Source organism: Panthera leo, chromosome A1 (assembly GCF_018350215.1).
Source record: "Panthera leo isolate Ple1 chromosome A1, P.leo_Ple1_pat1.1, whole genome shotgun sequence".
NCBI classification, from domain to species: Eukaryota; Metazoa; Chordata; class Mammalia; order Carnivora; family Felidae; genus Panthera; species Panthera leo.
In genome coordinates, this window is record NC_056679.1 from 123896568 (window position 1) to 123918650 (window position 22083).

The window sequence follows — 22083 nt, forward strand, 5'->3', positions numbered from 1 at the left end:
CACTGTTGGTGGGAATGCAAACCTGTGCAGTCACTCTGGAAAACAGTATGGAGTTTCCTCAAAAAATTAAAAATAGAACTACCCTATGATCCATCAATTGCACTACAAGATATTTATCCAAAGGATACAAAAATGCTGATTTGAAGGAGCACATGTGCCCCAATGTTTACAGCAGCACTATCAATAGCCAAACTATGGAAACAGCCCAAATGTCCATTGACTGATGAATAGGGGAAGATGATGTGGTACCTATATACAATGGAATACTACTCGGCCATGAAAAAGAATGAGATCTTTCCATTTGCAACAACATGGATGGAACTAGATTATATTTTGCTAAGCGAAATAAGTCAGTCAGGGAAAGACAGATAACATATGATTCACTCCTATGTGAAATTTGAGAAACACAACAGATGAACATAGGGGAAGGGAAGAAAAAATAAGATAGAAACAGAGAGGGAGGCAAACCATAAGAGACTCCTGAATACAGAGAACAAACTGAGGGTGGCTGGAGGGGAGGTGGGTGGGAGGATGGGTTGAATGGGTGATGGGCATTAAGGAGGGCATTGTGGGGATGGGCAGTGAGTGTCATATGTAAGAGATGAATTACTGGGCCCTGCTCCTGAAGACAAGACTACACTGTATGTTAACTAATTGAATTTTAAAAAAAGGAGGGGGCACCTGGGCAGCTCAGTGAGTTGAGCATTCGACTTTGGCTCAGGTCTGATCTCACCCTTTGTGAGTTTGAGCCCTGCATTGGGCTCTGTGCTGACAGATCAGAGCCAGGAACCCACTTCAGATTCTGTGTCCTCCTATCTCTCTGACCCTTCCCCATTCACGCTCTGTGTCTCTTTTTCTCAAAAAATAAATAAACATTAAAAATTTTTTTTAAAAAATTCGGACTCCCTAATCCTTTTCTCAGATTCAGGGATTTAACCTCTTCTCTGCCATTTAAGAAGTAAGCGGTGGAGTGGTTGGGGAACCAGTTCTTGGAAGTCTTACCTCAAACAGAATTAATTGTTTCCTGGATTAATCCCCAACACACTAGGAAGGAAGCCTCACTTTTCCAGTCCCTTCTCCATTTCCTTTCTCTCTTATAAGGACTCATGCACCTGACATTCTTTGCCAGGTTTCCTATATTCTTCCCCATTGGTCCTGTCATGACATCCTATGCAATGCTCAGAAATCTAAAAAGTAAGAGTCCTCTTGGGTTGATGGAGACAACCATACTGGTTCCTATGCAAAATGTGGCTGGGGGAACTACAATTCTGACCTAAGTCACTGGTACTAGATTAGAAACAAAAGGAGTCAGACAGCAATAAACTCTCCCAGTTCTTTTATTTTGTGTAAATTTCATGACCACAAAGCCTATACTGACATTCTTTCTCTCTTTTAAACAGAGATTAAGGATGCAGTTAAGAGTTCACTCTATTAACACTGATGCCATGGAAATTTCTTTTTAAAAATGAGGTATTTGGTTTACTGTCCCAAACAGTAAATGTTTGGACAAACTGCAGAAATGATCTAGCAAGTAATAAAATGAAAGTGAATACATTCAAACATAAAACAGAAATAGCATCTGGCAATAGTTGCTGTGACACCCTGAGAATCTTTACTGTAGTCAAAATAAACTTATGCACCTTAAAACTGTAAAAGCAAAAACCAGCGTGATTTTTCCTAAGGGCTTACGCTTCTACTCAGAAAAGACAGTGAGAATGAGGAGGTGGTGAATATGAAAAGAGATAAAGATCATTGCCCCCTTTTCCACTCTAATCAAAATTACTTATTAATGGACCTCCATTTCCTTTTTTTTCCCCCCAAATTATCTTAGGAAAACATTTAGAATTACAGCAATAACACCATTTACAAGTGAATTTATGTGGAATTGTTGTCAAAGTTGAAAATACCACAAAAGATCTTGAGAAAACATTGAGTATTTCACATAAAAAACTGAAAAATCAAATTAGCCAGGCCCAAAATGATGATGAAAACGTGAAAGATTAATTTCGGCCATGTCAGACGGTCTTCTTGGTGGAGGGAAATTATATAGGTGAGAGATGGGTATATGAATACAAAGGCCAGGCCGCATGCTGCTCCTGAATACCTGTGAAATAAAAACTTTTTGGATTAATATTAATCTTGCATTTTGTTTTTGCTGATTTACAATTAAGGTAAATATAGTACCATTTAAACCCTCTTTAGTCTAATAAGGCAACAAAATTATTTTTGATTCAAGTGTTGTAGACATAATGCATGTCAGTTGAAAACATTTTACTTGCTAAGCTAATATAAAATATTATTTCCTGTTCATCTTTATAGCATCTGCTTGACAGAGTTTTTTATGCATCTCTCCAATCTCCATAGTTCTTCTATGTGTCCATGTTTGTGGCTGCTTCCTCAGAAACATCTGGAGACAGGCTTCCTATCTTTGATCTTTTATAAACTAATTATGCATTCTGAGTCTTTGAAGGACTGCTAGCATCTGCTTGAGAAGGAGAACAGATGAGTATCTCTGTGATGCAGCATAATTATCAAAGATAGTAACAAAAATACCTCAACAAAAGACTGTCAGATCTGCACTTTCTTCTTCTTTACCCTATCCTTAGCTTAACAGAAACTTGAAAATCCATTATATTCAATAAGCATCAGGCCAATGCTCTCTCCTGATTCTTGCTACTTTCTTAGGTAAGGGTCTTCAAAAAAGTGACTCAGCCCTGCTTTCTATAGTCAAGGAAGAGAAATCAGCCCAGTATTCCATGAGAATGTGAGGTCACAACTTCACTCCCCATCTATTCAACCCATCACAACATTTTTAGAGAAAATATATTAAGTAAAGAGCCATATTGGGATCTAAACTCCCATCTCAACTCTTACTCTCTGACTGCAACTCACAGTGAAACACGTTCTTGATAGAAATGGATTTAAAAACTTAGAACACAGCCTTAACATACTAGAGATCTTCAGGTACTCCAAGAAGTTATAGATTTTATATAAAAAATTTTTTATCTTGTATAAAGAGAAAAAGGTATAAAAGAAAAAGAGAAGGGGAAAGATGCCCAAGGGATAACGGGGCTTCTAGAATCAGGAAGAAGCAGTGATGGAAGATAATGAGCACTTTGACAGCAGAGAACTACATTTGAATGTTACCAGTTTTAAATACAATAATTTCATATAATTAAATTAACAACAACAATGACAATATCAACAGGAAAACCATAAAAATAAAGGCCAATATATGAAGGGACAGAGTTTCCTTATAGGCTGTACCTTATGATTCCTCCTATGTTTGGGTAGAAACAGGCCATGATTACTCCAGCTCCCACAATAATTAGATTAAGAATCAGCACGTGGAAAATGCTAGAAGTTGAGGAGTTTGGAAGAAAAGATAAAAATAAAAACAGGCAAATTATAACCATTAATATGAGAATAAAATTCATTACTAATATTTTTAAAATGAAAATGTCTTAAACTTGACAATAAAATTGCAGCAAAAATTGAAGGCAATGATAGTACTCAATGATAGTGACGGGACAGTGACCTTGGTCCTTTTGTGTAAATATATGAATAGGCTAAGATTTGCCAGAACAAACTAGTGTGTATCAGAGTTCACACCCTTTGGTCTATAATTGCATTTGGAATTTCTTAATAAACAAAAATATGAAAAAGCCATTAACTTCAAGATATTTGTGGCAAAACCAGAAGTATCCTAGATATACAGCAAGGTAATAATTTAACTGATGGGATATATTAAAAAGTATTCAAAATAACTTATCATTGTTACCTAGATGGTAAAAAGTCATCTAGACAACTTGGAAAAAAGCAAGCTAGATTTTTACTACAGAAAATCTGAAAACATTTGAAAAGATATCAGAAGGAAATATACTAAAAAGGCAGTAATAATTGTGTTATGATTTGGGATTTGGAGTAATTTTGCCCCTTTTCTGTATTTAACAAACTTTCTATGTGTTTTTCTGTAAAGTATTTATTTACTTTAAGGGAAAAGGCAAAATGGGCAGGTTTTCATCCTTCAGGTTCAGTCACTTAAAGATATTCAGTGAATAGAAAATAATGAATAGAAAAATAATGTAGGGGTGCCTGGATGGCCCAGTTGGTTAAGCATCCAACTCTTGATTTTGGCTCAGGTGATGATCTCACAGTTCTTGAGTTCAAGCCCCACATCAGGTTTGTGCTAACAGCGTGGAGCCTGCTTGGGATTCTCTCTCTCCCTTTTTCTCTGTCCCTCCCATGCATGTACTCTTTCTCACTCTCTCTCAAAATAAATAAATAAAGAAAAAGAAAAAGAAAAAGAATGGACATAAAATTTGATGCTCAAGAAATAACTCCATTTCCCAAAAAGTTGATTCTTAAAAGCCAAATTTATACCTTAAAGCAACCTTGTGAGCCCAGGTTATCAGAAGGTAATTAAAACCCAATAAAGATTATAGAGAATAAGGAAAAATATTTATACAAATAAGCAGTTAGTCCTACATCCTCATGAATTACAAAGATATTCAGGCTTCCAGATCTTATTATTTATCTAGAAACTCCAACTTTAAAAATTGCTCCAGAGCTTTGAGACAATGGCTCTTTTGTTATTTCTGTGTTATAATAGGAAATAACGTTGTGTATTTTCCAAAGAAGTGGTTCTGAGTGTAACCACAAACCCCAGGGAAGTTCCCAATACCTTTTCAGGAAGTCACTGAGGTAAAAATTAATTTCAAATCATAAAAGGCATTACTTGCTTTGCAAAAGCAATTGTAGGTAAAACTGCTGGTCCCTTAGCATGGATAGACAGTTGCACCATTTTGTATTCTATACTGTATGCTTTATTGCAAAACACTCTCAAGCAAATCCTTCATAAAAAAGTAAAAGTTATTAGTTTTATTAACTTTCATGTTTTCGACACACACCTTTTTGCTATTCTGTGTGATTAAACAGGAAGTACATAATACAGCTTATCTGCTGCACGGTGAGGTATATTGGTTGTCTTGAGGAAAAGTACTTGTGCAACTGAGCTGGAGAGCAACCTAGCCGTTTTTTCCAAGGAATGCTATTTTTATTTGAAAGGCAGACAAACTGTGGTTCTTCAGACTCGGATATTAGACAGACATTTTCTTTTTCTTTTTTTTTAATTTTTTTTTTTGACGTTTATTTATTTTTGAGACAGAGAGAGACAGAGCATGAATGGGGGAGGGTCAGAGAGAGAGGGAGACACAGAAATCAGAAACAGGCTCCAGGCTCTGAGCGGTCAGCACAGAGCCTGACGCAGGGCTCGAACTCACGGACTGCGAGATCATGACCTGAGCCGAAGTCGGCCGCTTAACCAACTGAGCCACCCAGGCGCCCCGACGGACATTTTCTTAAAAATGAAAGCTTATGATCTTGTCACTTCAAGGAAAACATGTGTATGTGTTGTCAATGATAAAATTTGAGCTTTCAAGTAAAAATTAGAATTTTGGACAGCTTGTACTTGCCACCCTCAGTTTGACAGTTTTTCAATATTTAAAGAGGTTTATAATGAAATTGGTGGCAATATTACGAAAGTGGGTTTTGATATTATAAGGAAGTGTGTCAACATTTGGAAGATCTGCAGAAATCAGTGAAATGATATTTTCCAGGTGACTAAACATGATGTTACAAAAACATCACGGGTAAAGGATCCAAAGTGTAAGACAGACCAATGGGTTTTAATATAACTGAATTTCTGATTTGACTAACTTATAGGAAACTACCACTTGTTAAAATTTGGCAAAGTATCAAAGAAGAATATCCATAATAGTCTGAAAAGGCTATTAAAAGATTGCTTTTCCAACAACATGTCTATGTGAGGCTAGATTTTCTTCATAGATTTTAATGAAAACAACATATTTTAACAGACTGAATGCAGAAGGTAGGAGAATCCAATTATCTTCTAGCAAATCAGAGTTTTGAAAATGTGGGGTGTCTTGCTGGCTTAGTTGGAAGAGCATGTGACTCTTGGTCTCAGGCTTGTGAATTCAAGCCGCATGTGGGGTGTAGAAATTACTTAAATAAATAAAACTTTAAAAAGTTTGGAAAATGTAAAATAAAAGTTTTTTGGGAAACAATTATTTTTCATAAATATGTTATTTTAAAACAAGTAATAGTTTTATATTATTGCTTTTTAAAAATATTTTATTTAATGCTTATTTACTTTTGGGGGGTGTAGAGGTAGAGAGAGGGAGACACAGAATCTGAAGCAGGCTCCAGGATCTGAGCTGTCAGCACAGAGCCCGACATGGGGCTCAAATTCACGGAGTATGAGATCATAACCTGAGCCGAAGCTGGATGCTCAACCGACTGAATCACCCAGGCACCCTACTAATGTTTTTTGAATAAATTCATTAATATTTAAAAATTTTTCAGTTTTAATTTTTCATATGTTAAATATTGATAGATATAACTCACAAAAGGTAATAAAGTTCCTGGGGGTTCTCAATAAACTTTAAGAGTATAAAGGAGGTACTGAGCTCAAAAAAGTATGCTCTGAATCATGCAGTCTGTAGAGGACTTGTAACTGCAGGATAAATGGTAGTGTGTTCCTGGTGGTAGAGAAAGAAATGCAATGTGAACATGAAAGGGAAATTTCAGACTATTTCCAAGAAGAAAAAACATTCTAATAGCCACCATTATGTAAAATAATGGCAGAAAACAGGAATAATTCATTTACCTAGAATTTTTTTCATCTATGTCTTCATTGTATTTATTTTATTCTGGTGAATGGAAATACAACACAGGGTATAAACACAATAGGAGTCTTGTATGTACTGAAATCCAAGGTGAGCAATGTTAGAACTGTAGCTGTTGCTACTATCAATGCTAGAGACCTGGTACCTCTGGACTTTTGCTTTCATAGATTTTTTATTTTTAAACAAACATATTTATATTAATTATTTAGTGAATGAGGGAAAATACTGCATTAGTTCACTTTGGAGAAGAACTGATGAAGACTTGTTTTAGCTGGTTACTGTAAATGTAATTACAAAATTTTTTGTATGAAAGTTTTCTTCATTTAAGACCATTTATTTCAAGTAAAATAGGTTAGGACTAGGTACTTTTTAAGAGGATGAATCTATACTAAAACTTAATGTTAGCAGGACTTAACCAGGAATCCAGCATGAAGTTCTAGGGAAACACTGAAGCAGTTTATGAAAATTTCTCTTGGATGAGGGTGATTAGCTTTGAACAGATTTTCAAAAGGACTCAAAACTGCTCTATCACCAATAAGAGACTGAAAACTATAGCAGTAGTTACAGGAACAAATAGGAATTTAAACTTGTTATATATCTCACCTTCAATTCTAAACAATTATGATTTATGTAAAAATGCATGAATGTTAGGGGCACCTGGTGGCTCAGTCGTTTGAGCATCCGACTTTAGCTCAGGTCACGATCTCACGGTTCATGCATGAGTTTGAGCCCTGTGTCGGGTTCTGTGCTAACATCTCAGGGCCTGGAGGCTGCTTCGTATTCTGTGTCTCCCTCTCTCTCTGCCCCTCCCTGGCTCATGCTCCATCTCTCTCTCTCTGTCTCAAGAATAAACATTAAAAAAATTTTTTTAATGCATGAATGTTAATAAATATATGAGTAAATATTAATAATCAATAACTAAAATAAAAGAGTTGCTTCTCATTAGCCATACATTGCCAATACAGGTACTATATACTATTAACTTCCTGGCAATGTGTAAATAAATTGGCAGCTAAAACGTAAGATAAACATAACTGATATCAGAGCTAATATAACTAAACTAGAGGGGATTATCTTTATTTATTTATTAAAAAAATTTTTTTTGATGTTTATTTATTTTTGAGAGAGAGAGACAGAGTGTGAGTGGGGGAAGGGCAGAGAGAGAGAGAGGGAGACACAGAATCAGAAGCAGGCTCCAGGCTCCGAGCTGTCAGCACAGAGCCTGATGTGGGGCTCGAGCCTTGAGATCATGACCTGAGCTGAAGTCAGATGCTTAACTGACTGAGCCAGCCACCCAGGCGCCCCGAGGGGATTATCTTTAAATCAATCTGGACAAGGAAGTAGCTTCTAATTTTAAAGCTCTTCAGGGAAAAGAACACCAGTGACCTATCTTTAGTAACCATTTTCATTAGGCAAATTTTTATAGCAAAAGGATCAGTCACATTTTAAACTGACCTGTTTGCACAGTCATTTGTTGCTTGGCACATCTTGCTGGCCAAGAGAAGAGGAGCCCTTACCTAGGATAAATGTCACCGAAGACATGGCCCAATAGCTGAACCCGAGCCAAATAGCCTAGGAGTGGGTATACAGTCATCATCTGGAACAGCAGGAATATCCTTGCAATGAAGGACAGGATGTCACTGCTAGGGAAGTTGTCTAAAAAATTCTAATCCAAGAAAGATAATGAAGTAATGTTAAAAATCAATTCAGTATATACAAATTTATATAATGGAATGTCTGTTTTTTTTGGAACATATGTGCAACTCAAATTGTGGTTTGCTCATCCACAAACTGTTTACATTAACTATTATTCTTCGATGAACCAAGTACAGAAATTGAAATAAGTGTTTAGAAACTTTGATACAAATTTGACATTGCCGCATTTTTATTCAGTTTTACAAAAGTATCAGTCTTCAATTGATTTGACATTAAAACAAATGACAAAGAAACCTTCCCCTTCGCTCTGGATCACCTTGTATCATTACTATTTGCAGGCTATAACTAAAAGAAGGATTTATTTTTATTTCCTGTCATGATTTTATCCATTTTAGTTTGGCATCTAAAAAAAAGTTAATCAGAATTTTTTTTTTTAATTTTCAAATAAGAATACCATAGCTATTCCTATTCCCAAGGGAGTGACCTTTATATGGGATTGTTCACATTGGGGGAATTTTCAGCAAGCATCTTCCTGCCAAAGAACTTCTGGAATCAAGGAAATCAAGAGAAGAACATTTCAAGCTATCATAACAGTAATAACTCAAACTTATTTCTCTTATAAAGATGAGAACATTATTAATGTTATTATGCTGAAATAACTCTTATAATTCATCCATAATAAATCACACTGTATATTCCACAACACTCTTATTGGAGGAATTTCTTATTGGAGGAATTGGAGACTAGAAAAAAGCCATCTGTAAAATGCTATTTTTGTGAGAAATCTGTCAGTCAGTCACATTAAACTAGAAACTATACTATTCCTAAATTTATGATAGGCCAAATCAAATAAAGTATTACTTATAGCAACTTTTTTGTAATTTTTTCCTTTTATTCATTCTGTCTTTCCCTCTCTTTTTAATGGTTAAATAGTCTTTCTTTGTTTTACTGGCTGCCATGCAGTACAAAATGAGTGTTAGACCTATTATTGGGGACTGATGAGCAAAGACATCAGATTATCCAGGACATTTCCAGATCTGGGCTTTGCAAAATAAGGAGACTGAATGTATTCTCAGTGGAGGTTTTATAAATTCATGAATAGCACTAGTAACAGTTTTCCAAACAATAATAATAGTATGCACACAATAGGAATCATCTATTTGAGTGCCAAAAGAGGCCAGCATACAGTATGCTTTCTCAAGAATCTCTTTAAAAATCTATGGTGTATGTATTACACTGCTTCATGGGATAGAAAACTGAAGTTCGGAAAGGATAGGGAAGGTGCCTAAATTCTCACATGTACAGCAAATAGTAGAGATGGTATTCAAACCCAGGTCTGTCTGGTATTGTATCTTGCTACTGTCTCACCCTGCCTGCTTTGCAGATATGAATGTATAAACAATCACAAAGAGAGGGTACCTAGTGCCTTACCTGCTCTATGCAATCTTTGGTTAATGGTGGTGAAGGAAATGAAGCAAAAACCAGGACTCCAATATAGAGGTAGGTTAATGTCACCAGCATATAAGCAATGGACAAGTCTCTCACCTGTAAAAAGAGAACAAAATTCCCATGATACTGAATAAATTTGCAGTTAAGTCTGCCTGAATAGACTAAATAAGAAAACTGACAAATAAATACAAGATTTATCTTTTTGTTATGTGTGTTTGTGTGTATGTGCCTTCCAGGTATCCAATCTGTTCACAGAAACTAAATAAAACAAAATTCACATACTTTACAATTAACCTGACTTTTTTTTTTTTTTACTATTTTGGAGTATGCAGATTAAGCTACAAGTTGGCAGATTTAGTAAATTAACATAAGTGGTGACTCAACAGAACATTATGACTAATTTCTAAGGTAATTTATTTACCTAATTATAAAAACATTTCACTAAAAATAATAAAGCTAAGGGACAATAAGAAAGCAAAATAAGTCATCTTCAGTATGACCGACAGAATTAAAATTCCTTCTTTTAGTAAAATGACGGTGTTAAACCATCAAAGCATGCCTAGGCTGAAAGAAACTGGTACACATTAAAAAATATATTTAATAAAGAAGAAATGCTAGTTAAAGAGCAGACAGTAAGCAGGTATCAAAGACAAGCTTAATAAACCTAAACAGTAAACAAAAGGAAATCAAAAGGCAGCTGTTCAAACAGCTGCACAATGTTATTATTGGAAGCAGTAAACAAATGCAGCATATTAAATCAAGTGGGTTGCTTTCTTCCACTGCTGCTCCTACCCTCCTGACCTCCTACCCCCATATGAAGTAAAAAGCTCCAAGATATTTAACGCAGCCAGCTGTCAGATCCAAACAGAACAGATCCCACAGCTCACGAATCTGGTCTCCATCACCACTAAAGTTACAGCCAAACAATTCAGCACAACTAAATTATGGCAAGAAGCCTATTCATTTTTCATTTTAAACACAAATTGCTTTGAAAGCTAAGAAAACAGATAAGAAAAAAATTATATACAATTTTACTTTAGTTTGATAACACTATAAGTGAACATTTGGCATTAAGGAACATTACTGATCTTTTGGACGACTCTTTCCTTAAATGGGTTGAGCAATAGTAGAAACTTATAAACTTGAATGTTGATAAATTCACTTAAAAGCAAGTAACAAACTATGAGAAATCCTAATGTTAGGTCTAAGTAGACAATCAACTTGAAAACAAACCAGGATTCTCTACCCTGAACTACATGGTGGACAGGCCTAAGAAGCTACAGGAGCTTAGACTATGCAGGATGATTCTAGCATTCTCAAAAAGCTTCTAACTGTTTAGGGTTGCGGAAGGAGTGGCTTACCAAAACTCCAGGGGGCTTTCAGAGTCTTTCCTCTTTAAAGTTCACGAAGCCTAGGGCCCATTTCAGGCTAGCCTTCAGTCACTCCTAAGGTTGTCTCATGGTCTTGTATAAGATGAACAGAAATGAATCTGGCAACTCTAACTTTCATAGCAAAGGGTAGTAGTCTCCTGTTATGATGTTTAAAAGTCCTTCTACCACTGGGGCACCCAGAAGGCTCAGTCAGTTAAGTGATTGACTCCTGGTTTCAGTTTAGGTCACAATCTCGTGGTTCATGAGTTTGAGCACCACATCGGGCTCTGTGCTGACAGCATGGAGCCTGCTTGGGATCTTCTCTCTCCCTCTCTGCTCCTCCTGCATGTTTGCGTGCTCTCTCTCTAAATAAATAAGTAAACTTAAAAGAAAAAAAAGTCCTACTTTCAACCTACTCAACACCAGTCAAAAACAGAGGTAGTCTTATAAAATGCAAAATCTCGGGAGGCCAAGATGGCTGTGTCAGAGACAGCTATACAGTCTTCAGCCTATATAATAGCACCTAATTGCCACATTATTTTGGCCAGGCTTTCTAAAAAGATGTGTACCTTAGTAGACTCTGGGGACAGTCTGATGAAGATGAAAAGTCTAAGATGCAAGAGCTTCCTAAACAGATAGTTTTTCCTTCTGCTTTCCTGTTCTTTTTATTATTATTATTTTAATTTTCATTTTTAATGTTTATTTTTGAGAGATACAGAGATAGCATGAGTGGGGAAGGAGCAGAGAGAGAGGGGGACACAGAATCCAAACTAGGCTCCAGGTTCTGAGCTATCAGCACATGGTCCAGTGCAAGGTTTGGACCCACCAACTGTGAAATCATGACCTAAGCTGAAGTCAGACTCTTAACTCACGGAGCCACCCAGGTGCCCCCTGCTTTCCTGTTCTTATAGCACTGAATACATATCTGAAATGCAGCACCTTTTAGAGTGTATTGCAGTTGTCATTAGTTTTTATTATAAAAGTAATATATGTTCACAATATGAAAGATCTTAAGTGGAAACAAAATGTCCCTCAACACCCAAAAAGTAGCCAAGGTTAATGGTTCTTGTATTATGTTGTTATGTTAATTTTTCTATGTATAAGTTGTTCCATATTACTAGATTATGAGATCCCTGAGGACAAGGACTGTGTCTTTTTCGTCTTTATATCCTCAATGCCCAGGACAATACGAGGCACACAGGTAGAACCTAGTAAATGTACAGAAAAAATAATAACTAAGCTGGTTATAGTTATTAGGCAGTTATTACATTGGCTAGGTGTTACACTATGCACTAAGCCCTTTATATGTATTATATCATTAAATGTAAGTATGATACATTTCTTCATTTTATAGATGAGTAAACTAGTGCAGCAAGGTTACAAAACTTGTTCATGGTTACAAAGAAAGTAGCTGGTGAAGTCAGCATTCAAATCAAAGATGTTATAGCTCCAAATTGCATGCCCTTACTACTGCAATGGAGAAATGATCAGTCTTGAATGCATTTGTGTCGTAGTTAGTAAATAATACAGAGAACAAAGATAAAGAGGTAACAAGTTATGAGTAACAAAGGACACAACTGAATACACAGAGATGCAAGAGAAATATTAAAATCAGAAAAGTCCATTTTATAGTAGTTGAAATGTACATTCAATAGAACTAGGTCAAGAGTTGCATATCTGTTTTCATCTGAAACTACTCTAAAGAACAGAAAAGATGTTTTAATATGAAAGCAGCTGAGGTTTAGCACGATCCTGGGAAACATGCCACCTATGAATACCATGCACACATGTGGGTTTTGTTATTCTTTGGCTTGAATACAAGCCATCACTGTACTTGGCCTGGAGATATAGCCTCTTAAAAGCCCATTTATTGGAAAAGGGTAGAAAAAAGCTATCTGTTAGGCAAGTCTCAAAGTAAAAAATAGGTTTAAAAAGAGGTACAAATGACAGTACGAATCCTACACATTAATTAGGTAACCTACTCTGCCTCATGAATGAGCAATGGCTGGCAGGGCAATGGTAGGGAACTAATTAATGATGGGAAGAACGCCACCTCAGAATGAGGACCAGCTTTACAAGGAGGCACAAGTGGTGCTGGAAGCACATTCTGCTTCTCAAATTATGGTTTATAATTTGTTCCACATACTGTTCATAGTGAAAATACTATCCAGTGGAGCATTTACTAACAAAAATGACAGAAACTGACCACACAGACCTACCCCAGACGTTTACATCAAAACTTCTGATGACGTAGTGTTAAGTAAACTACACAGATTAATATGAAGAAGCAAAAAGTAAATAACAAATTAAGATAGAAACCATCTCAAATTATTTTTAAAGAACTAGCAGGGTGTGAAACTAAATAAAGACAGGCAAAACAAACAAACAAAAAGCACTGTGTACGTTCTAATTCAAACATCATAAGGAAATACCAAGAGATTAGTCCACAAATCCAGGATCATTTTCCGGATGGTTACAGAGACGACATATTGTGATGAAAAAGAGTGAGTTGAGGGGTGCCTATGTGGCTCAGTCTGTTAAGCGTCTGACTCTTGATTTCTGCTCAGGTCATGGATCTCATGGTTCACGGGGTTGAGCCCTGAGTTGGGCTCTGCGTGGACAGTGTGGAGCTTGCTTGGGATTCTCTCTCTCTCTCCCTCTCTGCCCATCTCCCACTCTTGCTCCCTCAAAATAAATACACTTTAAAAAAAAAAAAAAAAAGTGGGGCGCCTGGGTGGCGCAGTCGGTTAAGCGTCCGACTTCATCCAGGTCACGATCTCGCGGTCCGTGAGTTCGAGCCCCGCGTCAGGCTCTGGGCTGATGGCTCGGAGCCTGGAGCCTGTTTCCGATTCTGTGTCTCCCTCTCTCTCTGCCCCTCCCCCGTTCATGCTCTGTCTCTCTCTGTCCCAAAAATAAATAAAAAACGTTGAAAAAAAAAAAAAAAAAAAAAAAAAAAAAGAAAGAAAAAGAATGAGTTGGATGATCTTCAACTCTACAACTTTTTTGGTTTTCTTTTGGTAAGGAATGTCTTACTAAAGAATAGAAATTATATCCCATTTAGCTACACATAAAAAAAAATTATGTTTAGTGAAAAAAAAAACCATGAAATTAAATCAAACTTAACAAACCCGAAAAATCTAATCATTACACCTGTTTAGGAGCCTCATTGCTCTCCTTCACAAATGTCTTTGCATCCAAGTCCGACTGTAGTTTATACAGAACAAAATGAGGCCCTTTTATTCTTTTGCCTTCTTCTCTTTCTTTTATTAAAAATTTTTTTTTAATGTTTATTATTTGAGAGAGAGAGAGAGAGACAGAGCATGAGCGGGGGAGGGGACAGAGACAGAGAGGGAGATACAGAATCTGAAATAGGCTCCAGGCTCTGAGCTGTCAGCATAGAGCCCTACACAGGTCTCAAACTTGGGAATGGTTAGATCATCACCTGAGCCGAAGTCAGATGCTCAACCAACCAAGCCACCCAAGCGTCCCCTTCTTCTCTACTTTCAACCCTTTGTTTACTGAGCTCTGAATGACTAACATAATATTAATATTAACAAGTCAGAGTCCCTGACAAGCTTCACATTTTCTGGCTTAAATCTCAAGAAAATAAATCATAATATTAACAGGACTTCTATGAGTTAAATTCCTTACTGAAACCCACTGAAAAGTATAGTCATTAAATAAACCAAATGACCAATTTTTTCTCAGAACATAGTACCCATTTAGCTTAGCTTATGCAAGTATATAAGCTAATTTCAGTATAATCAAAAGGAGAGTATATATATTTACATGTATTTAAAGTGTTTAGAATTTTGTTGGCACCAAGTGCTTCACAAATGTTTATCGTTAGTAGTTACTAACATTTTAAGAAGTTAACATGAAGTCTGATTTTTTGAAAGCTAGAGCACATTTCATACCATAGTTTCAATTAAGACAGTAAGAAACCATCGACCATTTAAACTTTTAAGCTTTTACTTTTTAAAATATTTCCTACAAAGGATAAAACTTGAGTCAAATATTATCAGCTGAACCTCACATACTAGTTCTACAAAGTGCTAGTCCCAAAACTCAGCAGAAACAAGAACTCATTTTATGGTATTTACATAAAAAAACAGATTTTTGAGGTCCACTGAGTGTTCCACTAGGAAAGGCAGAAACTCTTCTATAATCCTTGGGAAACCATGAACTGAGTCTATCTCTCTGAGCAGTGCTGAGTTTCTCCCACTGGGGAATGCTCACCTCTAGATACACTGGTGTGCATTTCCAGAAAAGCAATTCTACATAAGAGTTTTAGGAAATGCAAAGCTAAGTATAGGCTGTCCTGTCTTTTCACAGTAGGATGAGACTAAATCTGCCTGGACACCTTTTTGAGGAAGATGTGGTGGCAGCTGCAGCACAGCTGAGGTCCACCTGCTCCTGTCTTACCGCTGTTCGCTCTCACCCAGGAACAAGTAGTCCGAAAGTTGTGCACTGCAGCCATGGCTTACAGACACTGGAAAGACTCCCAAAAAACCTGAGGTGGGAATTAATCGAATATGAATTACCCTAATCAGCCACAATGTATATTCCCTGGGGAAGCTTCATGCTGACTCGATCTGAGGCACAAAGGAAAAGAATATCAAAGAACCAGTTTAGAGGCCTACCAGGACTCTGAGAGTCACTACAAGAAAAACTCCTTGGGCAGAAGGTACTAAGATTCCTAAGATTTTCCAAAGTCGTTTCCAGACGAGGATCCATAAGCCACTCACTGACTTGCACAGTCCTTCAGAGATTATTTAGCCCTTCAGATACTATTAAATATCAAGTGGTCAAAGTCACTATTATAGATACTGACACCAATGATTTCAATAAATTATCAGTTGTTGGGGCGCCTGAGTGGCTTAGTCATTAAGCATCTGACAGTGGCTCAGGTCATGATCTCAAGTCCCACATTAGGTGAGGTCAAGCCCTGCTTTGGGTGAGCCCCGCTTCTCTCTCTCCCTCTCCATACCGCCCCCCCCCCCCATTGTGGGATTCTCTCTCTCTCCTTCTCTCTGCCTCTTGCTCACTTGCCCTCTCACTCTCTCTCTCAAAAATAAAAATAAAACATAAAAAATAAAGAAATAAATTATCAGATGTTAAAAAAAAATGTGCACTGCGATCACAATAATATATGAGAAAAATTATGATTGTTCCATGATCTTTAACAACTTTTGTCAAAACATTAAAAACTCCATTGGTTACAAATTTAAAAGGAAATGAAAAAGATAGTAAAAGTACTATTTATTTAATATACTATTTTAAAACCTCAGAAACAATGAGAATTAAAGTGTTTTATTTATTTGTAAAAACTTACCAAGGACAGTTTGAACTGTTTCCTCCTTCTCATAGTATAATTACAATCTACAACAACCATCTTTTCCACACCTTAGTGAATTGTCATATTCCTTCCTTCTAAGGTTGCATTGCTTTCCACCATTTCATCTTTTGTGCTTTCAAAGTTGTGAAGTATCTCAGAATTCTTTCAGTGTGAAGTTTTCTGCTGGTGTCACTTCCTCGGGAACAACTTCGTTCTTCTCATCACAACCATTTCCTTCATTCACATTGAGAGGTTCATCTTCCCCAAGTTCCTGTGACTGCCCATCTGGAGGGTCTCAAATGGCAGCAGTGTCTACCTTTCCACAAGCAGATGTTTCCTTTATGACTCCATCTATGTTTCATTCAAATTGTATTTCCAGTATTATCACTTTGTGTTCATTATTGCACTTTCACCTTTTTTGGCCAATTCCCTCTCTCAATTTTCCATTTTTGTAAAATATTATCTGGATTTACGACCAGGTTACAAGGGGGCAACTCAACCATCCGCTTGGCAGTCTGTGTGTAAAGTGAATTAGAGATGTGTGGTGACCAATCTCTGACAGACTCTGAAAGAAGTGATGTGAATGGTAATGAATCATGACATATGCCTGTTATTTCAGTAGTGATTTGTGAACTGAAAGGCAGGTAGCTACTAGTTTATGTAAGTATTCATAGTTCAAATCCTGTGGTAATTGGAATTTGAACCATGTTGTTAGGGGGACTGAGGTAATTTAACTAAACCAAAGTAACTATAAGTCATGCATATAGGAAGTGTGTAAAGTGAGGTCTGTTTATAACTTAACTCATGATTTTAAGACTTTTCTAGTAAGACAAAATAATTTAGAGTACAATAAAAATGTACATGCATGCTTAAAATTAAACATGAGAATTTGTCGAAGTTGTGTTCTTCACCTACAGATTCCCAGGTATACAAGGTATTCTCTGTCATTAGGAGACTTTAGTGGTAAAGTTTGAGAAGCACAGCCTTATGGATAGAATGATCCAATACATGAGAATTCTACACCTCACCAAGTGGGTTTCTAGGGCACTTGGTCTAAGTTGGTGTGAGAAGAGTTGATTAGTATAGATACGTGACTTAGTGAGCACCAAGGAACATACTGTTAATGAGATATACAGATTTCCTGCAGAGTTGAAGCAGATATTTTACACATATATTTATAAACTTCCTAAAACTTGGAGTAGGTAGCTTTGTTCAAGTGGCAATTAGTCTGGGAACTTGTGAAGAAGAAGGAAGGGATTTAAAAGTAGAGAACTTTAAAAATATATATTCAATTTCCCCTTATATCCTAAAGTTCCAAATACTTACTTAGGATAAATAAGATTATTTTTCCTATTCCCTTGGAAGATTTAAAACTGTTTATGACAAAAGTATAAGTATAATGAGACTAAACATTTTCAAGATAAAAACTAAATCTAATGTGAGAGGAAAGATAAAAACTCTAAAAGTAAGTTGTGTCTAAGAAAAGGTATACCAAATGATAATTCTTAAGTTTTCCAGAAGTCATGGCAAAAACAGAAACAAGAGTAGTTATATGATCCTTGTCAAATAATGAGTTCATTAGGAGAAACTTTTCCTAGTCTTGAACACAAAGAAATAATTCTCTACAGCCCGTGCATGAAAGATGGTAAGCAATTTAATAAAGAATATCCCAATTATGGTTCTTATTAAACAATGAAGCAACATTCTACACATGACTTTCTTGTATTACTATGAACCCTTGGTGAAAAGCCAGTTTTAAAATTAAAATCTGGTTCAGTGATGAGAGAATAGATAAAGAACGAATTGACATGGTTCGATTATATATTTTTTCTGGGGATCTACCCTATTAACATTATAGGAAGAATTAATATGTTCTCATTACAAAACAAGTTTTAAAGTACTGGAAAGACTCTGCATGGGAAAATACTTTCCCCTGTTAGCTGAGAGATCCACGGTATGTAATGTCAGGAGAAAAAGAAGGAGGGGCACAGAAACAAAAAATTTCTAGCTCCTACTGTACACCACAGCATGTTAAATACTTTTCCTATTTTATAATGTTTAATTGTGATTAAAACCCTGAGAGGCAGGTATCACATAATACTATTTTTATATATCAAAACAAATTGAAGGTCACCAAATTAGAAAGTTTGGAAAATCTAGATTTACTCAATCCCATTTACAGGCAATATGCCAGATGTGTTACCAGTTAATAGTAAACATGAAAATGGGAGACCCTGACTTATATTTTTGCTCTAATTTGAGAACTAACTTCCTTCTACTTAGATTTTTGCTTCAAAATGACTCTGCCAAACATTACTTGAAGCCTTCTCAGAATTCCCAGGCACAGTGAACTCTTCTTCCTTTTTATTTCAGTAACAATTATATAGGCCTCTAATAGAGCTTCACCATGGTTTTCATTTACATGGTTAGAAGCCATCAAACTGAGTTCAGAATCTGCAGACAAGGCCACAAGTAATTCCTTAACTTCTGCTTACTTTGGGTTCAGTTCGCTCTTCTTCACTATCTTAAGGTAGAGGTTAGGTTATTGATTTGAGATCTTTCTTCTTGTTTAATGTAGATATTTATAGCTATAAATTTCCCTTTAAGCACTGCTTTGGCTGCATCCCATTAGTTTTGCTATGTTGTACCTTCATTTTCAGTAATCTCAAAGTACTTTCCAATTTTCCTTGTGATTTCTTCTTTGACTCATTGCTTACTTAGGAAGCTGTTATTTAATTTCCTCCATGTATTTAGTCAATTTTCGAAATTTCTTTCTGTTAGTGATTTTTAAATTCACTTCAATGTGGTCAAAGAACTTACTTGGTATGATTTCAATCCTTTTAAATTTATTGAGATTTATTCAATTTCCTAGCATATAGTCTATGTTGTATGTTCCATGAACATTTGAAACGAATGTGCATTGAGTTGTTGCTTGAGAGAAGACCTTTAAAAATGCTAATTACATCAAGTAGGTTAATACTGTTTTGGCTTTTTATATCCTTATTTATTTTCTATTCTATCAATTATTAAGGGAGGGGTAATGAAATCTCCAATTATAATTGCGGATTTGTCTACTTCTTTCTGTTTTGACAGTTGCTCCATTTATTTGGAGGCTCTGTCACTGGGTGCATACATATTTATGATTACTATGTTTTCTTGATGAACTGATCCCTAAAGATCATTATGTAATGTTGCTCTTTATCTCCAGCAATACTCCTTGTTCTAAAGTTGACTTTGTCTGATATTAAAACAGTTACCCTGCCTTTTTTATGTCTAGTGTCTGCATGGCATATCTTTATATTTAAACTAAGTTTCTTCCAGACAACACATACAGTTGACCATGGAACAGGGGTTTGAACTACATACGTCCACTTATATGTAGATTCTTTCCAACAGTTTCAGTTCAGTAACATAAATGTATTTTCTCTTCCTTATGATTTTCTTAGTAACATTTTCCTCTCTCTAGCTTACTTTATTATAAGAATACAGTATAAAATACATAATACATATAAAATATGTGTTTATCAACTATGTTATCAATGAAGTTTCTGGTCAACAGTAGGCTATTAGCAATTAAGCTCTGGGGAAAAGTTATATACAAGTTTATGACTATGGTGGTGGAGGGTGTAGCTATCAGCACTCTTTATTTAACCCCCGTTCAAGGTCAACTGTAGTTAGGTCTTGTATTTTAATCAGTTTGGTGTAATATATATACATACACACACACACACACACACACATATATTATACATACACACATATATATGTATGTATGTATATTTAAGTTTTTACTTATTATGAGACTGAGAGAGAAAGGCAGAGACAGAGTCCCAAGCAGGGTCTGCGCTGTCGGCACAGAGCCCAATGTGGAGCTTGAACTCATGAGCCATGAGATCGTGACCTGACCTGAAATCAAAGGTTAGATGCTTAAGTGACTGAGCCACCTAGGCATCCCCAGTCTGTTATCCGTTAATTGCAGCATTTACACCATTTATATTTAAAGTTATTGCCAACATGGCTGGGTTTAAATCTATTATCTTGCTATTTGTTTTCCATTTGTCCCACCTATTCTTTGTTTCATTTTTTCCATGATCTTTTAGATAAAACAGACTTATCACCACTGTTGGCTATTAGCATGCCTCTTTATTTTTTTAGTAATTACTCTACAGCAGGAGTTGACAGACTATGGTCCATGATGAAATCTGGCCCACTGTTTGTTTTTGTAAATAAAGTTTTCTTGAAACACAGCCACCATCCATTTGCTTAAATATTGTTTGTGGTTACTTTCATGACATAGCAGCAGGGTTAGGTAGTTGTAACAAAGACTGTATGGCCCACAAGGCCTAACATATTTACCATCAAAACATTTACAGAAAAAGTTTGCTCAGACCACTGCTCTATGGTTTAAATTTAAGAATAAAGATCCAATAACAAAATGTAATTCCTCTGACAATTACTCACATTATTTTCTTGATTCTTGTTGTTCTTCAAGAGTGTGATAATACAATTATGAATAAAGAAAGCAAGGGTAAGCACTCCAGTCAGCTGTGGAAACTGAAATCTTATCTCTAGGAGAAAAAGAGAGTGAAAAAACCCCACATTAAAACTGACAAGTAGAAAATGAATGTTAGTGGCCAAAAGTTGATTATGAAAAATTAGTTGTCTTTGCTTTATCCAGGGAATAATAACATTAAAATGCCTTTACAAAGTTCCTCAAGTCTAGCATTATACTTGAGCAAAGTACTTGAAAACAAAACAAAACAAAAAAGGAATCAAGAGAAGACTACTCTGTGAGGGTACTTTATATCAGATATTCCTGTTTGAGGTCACACAACTAATGTGTGGTGAAGCAGGATTCAATTTTAGGTCTAACTCTAAAGGTCTTCCTCTTCTAATATTTGAATCTGTCAGAAAAACACTTTTAGAAAATGAATCAGAAAAGGGAGAATTAGTCATCTAAAATTTTTCAAAGGCTAATCTAAAAAAGCATTGCTTAAAAATACTAGAAATAATTTAAATGTCTACAGAGAGGGGAATGGTTAAACTATGATACAGTTGCTCAATGGTATACAGTATGTATGAATTATGTTCTAGATAATTATTTAACACCAAGGCAAATGTACATGATTTAAGTAGCATGCATAGTATGATTTTACATTTATTTAAAATATTTTGTGTGCATATATATGTATATATATATGCATAGAAAAAAAATAGAGAGATAATCACAAAGATTTAAATAGTGGTTACTTCTGACTAATGGGATTTATTTTATTTTTTAAATATTTATTTACTTTGAGAGAGAGAGAGAGACAGAGAGCACAAGTGGCAGAGGGACATAAAGAGAGGGAGAGAGACAATCCCAAGCAGGCTCCATGCTGTCAGCACATGGCCCAACATGGGGCTTGAACTCACGAACCATGAGATCGTGACTTGAGGTGAAATCAAGAGTCAGATGCCCAACCAACTGAGCCACCCCATGACTAGTGGAATTTATTTTAAATTAAACACTTACCTATATTCTCTTAATTTTCTACAATAAGTCCAAAGTTACGATGAAATA

The 22083-nt window shown here is 35.9% G+C and overlaps 1 protein-coding gene across 11 annotated transcripts in view; it reads right to left on the minus strand.

The window, feature by feature from the left end:
* Positions 1-1321: 1321 nt before the first annotated feature.
* Positions 1322-22083, minus strand: part of SLC38A9 (solute carrier family 38 member 9) — an 85051-nt gene continuing 64289 nt past the window's right edge. For 10 of the 11 annotated variants that reach the window (XM_042939027.1, XM_042938953.1, XM_042938957.1 and 7 more), the window contains 5 exons: positions 20982-21088; positions 9795-9908; positions 8225-8373; positions 3268-3357; positions 1322-2104 (listed from right to left, as the gene is read on the minus strand). In XM_042939027.1, coding sequence (XP_042794961.1) covers positions 1939-2104; positions 3268-3357; positions 8225-8373; positions 9795-9908; positions 20982-21088 — 626 coding nt within the window. In that variant the 3' untranslated portion in view covers positions 1322-1938. Of the gene's footprint in view, positions 2105-3267; positions 3358-8162; positions 8374-9794; positions 9909-20981; positions 21089-22083 lie in introns of those variants that run through there. The other variant, XR_006202641.1, reaches the window with a different exon arrangement.